This window comes from Oratosquilla oratoria, chromosome 9 (genome assembly GCF_046742065.1).
Source record: "Oratosquilla oratoria isolate Oo_2021 chromosome 9, ASM4674206v1, whole genome shotgun sequence".
NCBI lineage: Eukaryota > Metazoa > Arthropoda > Malacostraca > Stomatopoda > Squillidae > Oratosquilla > Oratosquilla oratoria.
In genome coordinates, this window is record NC_134785.1 from 5,475,626 (window position 1) to 5,485,994 (window position 10,369).

Below are 10,369 nucleotides of genomic sequence, written 5' to 3' on the forward strand. Positions count from 1 at the left end.
CCCTCCTTTTCGCTTCTAGTAGACTCGTATGCCCCCTGCCACTACTTTTTTTTTAATCTTAATAGAAAATGGGTTGGGGTGACTGATAGAATCATACCTTGCACGTATGTATCGGCAGATATCTGTTCTTGGAATGATTTGATTATTCTTGTTAAACAATGATTTTTGAGCAGATGACTTCACGCCTCCTCGTATCTCCTCACGCCTTGCTGGGGTGGGGTGGAGGGGGGGTGCGCCCTCCCTACTTTGGGAACCTTTGGCTTAATGGATCCCACTTCGCTATCGTCGGGGTGGGCATGGGGGCAGGACTACATAGATGAATAAAATCGTCTGTCGCCAGCTAGAACAAAAGAGAAAGTTTCACCCTGTACGGAGGGAGTTACGATATATATATATATATATATATATATATATATATATATATATATATTGCAGTAAATAAATAATAATCGAAAAACGTGTAGGAACGAGGTGGTGACTGGGTTTCCTGGGATTTAGATAATTAAAGTTTTGTTTCCATGGTTACCCACATACATTTTGCGAGGAATATGTTTATGAGTTCCATTAATTTTAGTTAGTAAATTAATCATTTAACTTAAAGCTTCTATTATTATCATTATTGACAATAACGATATCGTCAATACGACTATTATTTTCAATCTTTAATTATTGTCAACCATAATCTCTCCAGTATTTCTAATTTACACCAAAGAACCAAAAGACATAAAATGATCTTTCCATGCTAATCGGTAATACCCTAATATGGTCAATATCTTGCAAAAAGTTCTTGAAATTCTGTTCATATGATAAATGTTATACAAGGGCCCAAGCGACTCTAAACGTCACCTGAATCAGACACAACGGTTTAATTCAGTGGTTCTCAAACTATGGGTCGCGAGATCAATTTTGATGGGTCGCAGGGACACGGAAAATTCTGACGTTTTCAAAGTATTTCAAATACTTGACTAACTAATTTAGTTTTCTGAAGGACATACATTGTCATGGATTCTGTTAATTTAGTTTTGTTAAAGAAAAGCTGTACATATTATTTTTTTCCCCAAAGTAAAGGGTATATATCACTGTCCATTTTCTTTCTCTTTACTTTATTCTGAGTCGCGAAGGATTGAAATGTTCCAAATGGGGTCGCTCACGAAAAAGTTTGAGAACCACAGGTTTAATTGACCTCCTTCTTCGACGTCTTCAGGTTTGCCATGAGCTCCTCCTGTGCCTGATTCGACCGTCATGCTCGCTGCGTCAGTACTTCTGCATGTTCGTAGGGTACATTTGGCCCGGCTGCACGGGCATGATGGCCTCCACTAGAGTCTCCTCCTTCAGTGTCTGGTAGTGCGCCACTGGACACATCCACCAGTACACATGGATCACTGCAAGAAAAGGAACAAGTTAAAAAAAATGGATGATCCATGAATATGGATTCTGAGGACGGGTGGATGGTGAGACTTTTGGAGGTTGGATATTACTTTAGGGCACTTTGTGGATCAAGGATGACAGCTATTGGATGCTTGGTGGATGATACATAAAATTTCCTGCACAGGTAGTGCAATGTAGTTCAGTTCGAAGCTTTAAGAATGAGGTGACTGGATTGGGGAGAGACAAAATCTAGTTTCTGCAGAGAACTCTGCTGTGTAACATACTCCGAAGTTAGATCAGATGCATATGTCAATAGCTGTCGAATGAGTGAAGAAGTGGCAGAGATATTCCTGTCGGGTGACTCGAGTTGGCGCTTTTATTTTTTACTTTTATTTATTTTTATTTCTATTTATTTTTCAGGATGGCTAAGGTTAGGCAGGGAGGTGGTAAGAGAGCATTTGGCTTCCAGGTCCCGCTTCGAAATATTGTTTCCCTAACCTAACCAATCCGAACTTAACTTTACCTAAATTTAAGCAGGAGAGGTCTGCAAGACCTCGAACCGGGCAAGAAAACCTCACTAACCAAAACTAATGGCTCTCAGCTTTTCTTATACACCCCATACTTATATACTGCTGTTCCTTCATCTCCTAGTGACCACTTCAACACTGAATGAAATCGCTAGACAATCGTTAAATACTAGTTTTTTAGTTTTTGGTGTGTGGACTGCTGTACGAAATTGTACCCATAACCCCCTCCCCCCTATTAAGGATCCATGGACCCCAAGTTGTTAACCATTTTCCAAAGTCTGCAGACACCAATGGCTGCGGACACAAACGAGAATATTCTGTGATGAACTCGCATATTTTGTCTGCAGACCAACAAACGCGAACTATTTGATGGTTGGCCTTCTGATTGGTAAGTCATACTAAGAACACTATCTTCACTTATGTCAACAGACATAGTAGGATGATCTTCTGAAGACAGAGGCCGTGAGTCTCACCACAAACATTATTTTCATTTATGTCAACAGATACTGTAGGATGCTCGTCTTCTGGATACAAAGGCGGCGAGTCTCACCAAGAACACTATTCTAGTTTATGTTAAACGACACTGTAGGATGCTGGACGGGGATCTATGCCAAGTACAGAGAACTTACCGAAAGCAACGATCTGAAGGAGTCCAGCGATGATGTAACTCCCTCCAGGTCCAAGGACAGGGTCGTTTCTGCCGAAGACAAACATGATGACGATGCAGGCGATCTGGACGCCGAAGGGAACGATCTCGAGGACAATCCACGGCAGGAGCAGAGAACGGAGGTCCTGCGAAGTGAGAGATTCTTGGGTTAAGACGGTGCAGGTGAGGAGCCTACGCCAGGAAGCGCTGAGTAGCTACGGCCGAAACCGTCATCTTTGCCCTCTAATGCATTTTAAGGACTGTTGGGTCAGGTAACAGGCGCTACTGGGATTCGGAGAGAAGTGCAGGATTCAAACCCACAACTAAGCGAATGTATGTTGTGGGCGGAGAATAATCTTTGAATCCATCACAACTTTGTAATACTTAGAATTAAAGCCAACTGTACAGTAGAAAACTTGTCTATTCTAGCGTGTTTCTTTACGTGATTACTGAAACGTAAAGGTTCAAGTAATCCAAAAATTTCACCAAAGTTATGAAGCTGTTTCTGTCCACTAATGCACATGTATGCGTACACACCTACGAGCAAATGTATACACGCGCACGCACATACACGCGCTAATATACACATGCAAATACGTACATGCACGCACGCACGCACACACACACACACACACACACACACACACACACACAACCATAGACCGATAGACAGACAAGGGACATAGTCAGACATAGATATGGACAGACAGATAGACAGATACAAAAGTAAATGCCTAGACATAAGTAGAATCAAATACACAGACACGCTCGCACAGACCTGAATGCAGACAGACACACAGACACACAGGCAAACAAACATAAATCTACCGGAACAAAGCCGGAGACAAATGGAAGAAATTGTTGAATGAGATGATGATCACGCAAGACTTTCATAGATCTAACGTAAACTTGTGACAGTATTCCGTCTACGTTTATGCGAGAGGCAGCTCGCCTGGCAGCCAAGTTCCTGTCGTGACGTAGGACACTGTACCAAATGGGTTTAAAAAAAAACAAAAAAACAAAAACAGACAAACAGGCTGGGACATGTAGGCAAGGGTTCTCCCACTCGCTCGACGGTGCAGTGGTACCTTTCTCGGCCGCTAATTCAGTAACCCGAGTTCGAGTCCCACCCAGGACTGAAAGAAATTTCAGCATCGCTGCACTGCGAGCCGGCACTCCAACTTTGGTGAACAAGGAGTTGGTGTGTATGTGTGTGTGTGTGTGTGTGTGTGTGTGTGTGTGTGTGTGTGTGCATGTGTAAGGTCACATCATTATCCATACATCGGGCCATATATGAGCTATGAATCTCATCCGGGAGGACAGTATCTGTCGATCAAATGTCCAACAGGTGATCCAAGACCGTGTGTATCACACACACGCACACACATTCAGGTCATGCGAGATATATGAAGCTCTCATCGGGATGGTGACAACTGTCAATCACAAGTCCAACATGTGATTCAGGAAAAAATGATGGATCACACATTGTGATCACCCGCAGCCCCACAGCAGCTGTCAACCGTCCCGGGGCCTTCCCATAGATCTCTCTGGGGAGAAGGTTACTTCAGGTGACCTCAGGTCAACTCACCCAAGTGTCCAGCGCATGATAGTTCAGAAAGATGGAAGCGCTGGTAAACTACATTTGATAACGCCATCCAAGTGTCTAAACCCCTTTCAGCTGAGGATCTACGTGTCGTACACTTTCTTCCATTAGAGAGTAGATATCTACTTGGTTTTCTCGATAGGTTGTTCTAATCTACTGGCTTACCTACAAAATTTACCGTTAATTGTCATAGGTATAGACATACAAAATTCACCATTAATTGTCATAGGTATAGACAAAGAAGTTAGTAGAATTCTTCTTTTTAATGTTCGCCAGGTCTGGCGAAACGTTTAAGGCTCGTTTCACATGTATCGATTTTTCGCCGTGCTTCGCCCACGACACGACGTCGTGCTTTCAAAAAAACCATGGGTATCTATGGACGCTTCCACACGTCACGACCACTTCCTTAGATACCTGTGGTTATTTGAAAGCATGACGTCGTGTCGTGGACGGCGCACGGCGAAAAGTCAATCCGTTTATCTTGACCACAGTGGAAACGTACTTTACGAGACGTTTTCGTTTTACTTAGATTCTTGTTTATCTATTTTTGTTTTTATTTACTTGTTCATTTTTATTTATCTATTTACTTATTCATCTATTTATTTCCTTATCTATTTATATATTCATTTACTTATTTATTTATCTATTTATTCATTTATTTATATATTCATCTACCTATTTACTTATTTATTTATTCATTTACCTGTCAGGTTATTCATCTATTTGTTTATTTGTTTATTTATTTCTTATCATTATTTTTAGGATACATCTCCATATTTATATTTTCTTCAGCTGAATAGACGCCTTATCCCAGTTGTCCCTCTGGATCAGGAGAGGTCTTCGATATAAGACCATAAAATTGGAGACCATAAGGCTTACAATCAATCATATCAGCGCTCACCACGTGGTTACTAAGTCTATTCCATTCGTTAACCACTCCGCTTTAAGCCAGTTCTTGTCTATTTCCCTCTTGAGCCTAAATTTGTCCAACTCAAATCCATTACTAGTCCTACCCTGCTGTCTTAATGTGATGACCTTGCCTACATCACCCTTATTAAAGCCCTTGACCCCTTTGAATGCCTCTATTCGATTACACCTTCCTCTTCGTCTTCCCAGAAAGTGTAAGTTATTTCCTGGATTCTGACTACATCCTAAAGTTACCCCTCCAGAGGGAGCCCTGACCCAAATCTCACTCCCGGGTGCATGTGGACCTCCGTGCCAAATTTGACTATAATCATTGGGAAGTGGTGACCTACTTACCAGTGTTTCTCAACTAGGGGTCCGTAAAAACCTATCAAGGGGTCTACAAGATGGGAAATTGAACATGCTACAGTTAATCCTGCCATGGCTCTTTTTTTTTATAATTCATGATTACACAATGTGTTTTAATCGAGATGTCAATTTTTTCTAGTTTTCCCCTGATAATAAACACCAATTCCCGTGATAAGAAAATCTTTTATTAATAATTCTTACATACAAATGTAAAATGGTTATATCTTATCTAATCGCGCATCAAGGGGTCCCCTGAATATAGAAATCGATGTAAAGGCTCCACAAAGCTTGAAAGCTTGAGAAACATGAATATCAACAAACGATTCTATTCAGCTAGGTCATCAACATCATCCACGCGCCGTGCGTAATGCCTGTTGTTGCAACCCTCGTAATCAATACGCTAATCTCAGCTATTTTTGGAATAATCAAATGAGCCCAAAGCGTTACGCACACAATCCTCTTCAACAGGTGTTTGGGTGGGCTGGGTTCAGTCTTGTTCAATGCGTCCCTGTCACTCTGAACCTCTACTTCCCCTCCGTTCTGCTGTTGATTGGATTTAATGTCACGAACTCCTCCTATTAGGAGACTATGGCTGTGCCCTTCACAGAAGACTTTTTAGCGTGGGATTTAATGAACCATGCCTTTGGTCCAACTAGCTGGCGCAGGGTTCGAATTGCCGTCTCTTCGACCTCCACCACAAGTAACGACGCTCTAAACCGCTCGCCCAGCGAGCATCCTCGTTCTTTAACTCTCTATGACTTCACTTCTTCGGAGCGATATTGTCCTCAAGGAAAGAATCGATGGTTATAACCTGTAATGTCCCTTCTTTCTTCTACCCTCCCTCACTTAAACCTGTCATTTACTATCTGTATGGCTCCACTTCAGTACAGTATTGTCTCTTAGACAACGTTTCTTGACCCTAAAGGCACCCTGTAGCCAGGTCTAGGCGGTCTAACTCACACTAACTCTGGTTTACATCTGATTACTAGATGGATAAAGGAAAGTGAAGTGCTGCTATGTATTCATCACTTCCCAGCACCCCCTAAAATTTATTTCAGCACCCCAGGCTGCCCTAAAGCGAGAAGGGCTGGTGATCACTGTCTTCTCTCTCTCTCTCTCTCTCTTGAAATAGATTCTATGATGATTTTTTCGTGACTATGCCAATGCGAGCAGTGTAGAAGTAAACGATCTTATATTATTTATAATAGCCAAACCCCAGTGAACTTTTGTTTAGAAAATTGGAACGAAAAAAAGTTCAACATATCTACATGGAAATTGGAAATACCATTCAAGACACTGAACTTTTGTTTAAAAAGTTGGAACTAAAAAAGCTAATCATATCTGCATGAAAATTGAGAATGTCATTCAAGACAGTGAACTTTTGTTTAAAAAGTTGGAACTAAAAAAGTTCAAGAAACTTGCATGAAAATTGGTAAAGGCGTTCAAAACACTGAACTTTTCTTTAAAAAGAGTTGGAACTATAAAAAGTTCAACACATCTGCATGAAAATTGGCAGACATTCAAGACACTGAACTTATAAACTGATTAGAATCTGAAAACACAGGTCATAAAAACGTTTAACAAGATAAATTGCTTAGAACGTTTCACGTAAACGACAATCATAATAACTTGCCATATCGTCATCCTCGTAAAGAAATTGCCTAAGTAATTTTTCGTCAATTTCTGGATTTTTTTTTTCTAAATCAATTTTTCATTGCTCCTTGTGGTACAATTCCCAATGTTTTATTGGGTGTCTGAGTAGGTTAAAACTACGTTAGGAGGAACATTATGTACATTTATAAAATATAACTTTTTTTTTTTCCTGAAAAGTTAGACAAATGACTTAGGCACTTACTTTATGAGGCTGACGATATACTTCTATATAACTCAACTAGTTACGTTTAGCTTATTTATTCCTAAAGTAGTTCCTCCATATCCCTAAATGGCATCGAATTCGTTTCTTGGAGGTATCCAAAAAGGCATAATGGAAGAAATATTAAATCAATAATTCCGTTTGGAATTATATTCTAATAATCTTTTTACTGAAAATAAAAATAAAAGACTCCCTAGATTTCAGCTGTTTGCTCATTGTTGTCCTCTTTTCTTTCTTTATTTTCTAAGTAAAGTAAATTAAAGTCGAAAGTCGAGAGCAATGGGCTAATATTGGAGAGGGGGTATCAGGTTAACTTGTAGTTGAACTTTATCGGGGCAGAAAAATTTAGGAACCACTGATTTTGCTGATGCCCTGGATCCGTGGTTCTTAACCTGGGGGTCCATGTCAAGAATTCACGGGGGCCATAGCCGTCTGTTACAAATTATACATTTCTATATAATGTAGTCTGGTGATGTAAGTGAAGCATATCACTAAAATCTATCAAATATAAGATGATTATGATTGTCAACTTTGTAATAAAGTGTTTCTCTTAATCTATATATATATATATATATATATATATTATATATATATACATATATATATATATATATATATATATATATATATATATATTATATTATCATTATTATCATTCATTAATCATCATCATCATCATCTACCTTTTATTTGGTGGAATGGGAGTTGGGAAAAAGAATGAATGGAAGCCACACGAATGTTGATAATTCATGAAAGGAGAGGATGGAGCGAAAAGGGTTGAGAACCACTGTCCTAGATATTTTGTAAACCTGAGATCACGAAGTCGGGTATACGTTGCCCTAAATTTTTGCATTAACAGTGGAATCTTTATTGGATAGTTGACTAGTGTACCTGAGCCATTACCTTACTTTGCCAAGTACTCCTTAGAGGACAGCCACAGATATCATGATTGGAGCAAATCACCCAATCCTCTCGAGAGTAGTTTGGAATGGGAGAGATGGCTGCATGGGTGCTTTCTCAGGGAACGACGATATTTGTTATATGTAATTGGCAGTCGCCGACACGTCTATCAGATGATAGAGCTGTAACAAGCGAAACGTCGTTCTAATAAAAGGTTCGTCCTCACTTGCGTTGTTTCTTGTGATGATATCTGTTGCCTCGAGTTTGAATGGCTGGAAACCCGCGGGCCCATAATGACTGGCAACAAAACCCGAGTCCTCACATACAACTCCCTAGAAGAAGACATGGACTTGTTTTCTGTGTCTTATTAGTATGGGATTTTCCATTTTTACCGACATATAGGTAAGGTCATCATATCAAGACAGCAGGGCAGGACCCGTAGTAATGGATTTAAATTTGACAAACTTATTTTTATGAAGGACATAGGAAAGAACTGGTTTCCTAAAGGAGTGGTTAATGAATGGAATAGACTTAGTAACCATGTAATGAGCGCTGAAACAATTGGTTGTTTCAAGTGAAGATTTGATGACTTTATGGAAAGGGATGATAAGTGGTAATGGACATGGCCTAGTTTAGGCCTTATGGTCTCTTGCAGTCTCCTCTATTCTTACGTTCTTGTGTAATAGTAGGAGCAGTCACCGGTTACCAGCTTCCTCTATGTGAAATGAATGTTGGAAGAAATCGCGGGGGAATGAGGCCGACGTGTGAGTGAAGCGACGCGCACAGCCTTCATCCCACCCTACCCCACCCCACCCCACCCCACCCCACCCAGGTGTGCACTTCCTATTGGCGATTGATTGTCTCCTTGTGCCGCTGTCGGGGATCCTTACCCTTGTCCTATGACAGGGGTGGGCAGCCTTTTTAAGTGTGGGTGCCAAAATCAGCTAAATATTTTCTCAAGCGCCAACGGAGTAAAATTATAGGTCTACATACGAGTATGCTCCCCGCCTCCCTTCACCTCCTAAGGTCCCAATCCGCCGCCGAGCGCAGCAGACGATTACCAATTGTCATACAAAAGAAATTGGCCACTTATTAGTTATGTATTCTACGGTGAGCTCTGGGTTTCGCATGTCGAAGAAAAAGTTGTTAGTGTGTTAGGTTCTGCACACATGCCAAGGGTTGCCCACCCGTCCTATGAAGTCCTTTAGAAGGATACTGACCGTGCAAGCAGCATAGGTGAGGAAGAGGCAGGAGAAGGTGTAGATTCCATAGAAGACAAGCAGGACTATTAGGATCACTCGCAGATCTGAAACATAAAACATGAGCTGAAACAGGCGATGGAAACATGGTACGAAATAGGTGTTGCATCCTGATCTAAGACATGTGATGAAAATGAAACCTGGTCTAAAGATGTTGGAAACATAGGTGTTGAAAATGAAACATGTGCTTAAACAGGTTATGGAAACATGGTTTGAAACAGGTGTTGGGTCCTGGTCTAAAATAAGTATTGAAAAAGAAACAAGGGCTAAATCAGATTTTGAAAATATGCTCTGAAACAAGGATCCTGGTCTATGACAGGTGTTAAAACTGAAACGTGGACTGAAACAGGTTTCGAAATATGGTTTGAATTGGGTATTAAAAGACGGGAATAGGTATTGAAACACAGACTTAAATAAATACTGAAACATTATCTGAAATAGATATTGAAACATAAACTGAAATAGGTAATGAACCATAGGTTGAAATAGGTACTGAAGCATGAACTGAAACATAGACTGAAAGAGTAGTGTCTGGTTCACACATTTCAATCAGTCTTGCAAATCTTCGTCAAGAACTCTGGAACGTGCGTCCAGAACTGGGGAACGTGCGTCCAGAACTAGGGAACGTGCATCCAGAATTCGGGAACGTGCGTCAAGAACTCGAGATCGTGTGCCAAGAACTCGGGAACGTGCGTCCAGAACTCGGGAACATGCGCCAGCAACTCGGGAACGTGAGTCAACAACTCGGGATTGTGAGCCAACAAATCGGGAACGTGCGCCAACTCACGTTCAATGAAAAACTTCAAGTCGACAACTGATTCGATGAGGGCGAGACTCGGGCTGGTCTTGTTGGTGCTCACTCTCCACGTGTAGACCTTGTAGTACTCCTCCAAGTCGTACTTGTACTCGTCCACGTTGATG

At 40.9% G+C, this 10,369-nt stretch overlaps 1 protein-coding gene across 1 annotated transcript in view; it reads right to left on the reverse strand.

Annotated features, from left to right (window-relative positions):
- Positions 1–525: 525 nt before the first annotated feature.
- Positions 526–10,369, reverse strand: part of LOC143027908 (uncharacterized) — a 10,414-nt gene continuing 570 nt past the window's right edge. Inside the window, exons 2-5 of the mRNA XM_076189554.1 lie at positions 10,236–10,369; positions 9,410–9,495; positions 2,525–2,687; positions 526–1,382 (exon numbers count right to left, since the gene is read on the reverse strand). The exon at positions 10,236–10,369 is cut by the window's right edge and continues 41 nt beyond it. Coding sequence (XP_076045669.1) covers positions 1,255–1,382; positions 2,525–2,687; positions 9,410–9,495; positions 10,236–10,369 — 511 coding nt within the window. The 3' untranslated portion in view covers positions 526–1,254. The remainder of the gene's footprint in view (positions 1,383–2,524; positions 2,688–9,409; positions 9,496–10,235) is intronic.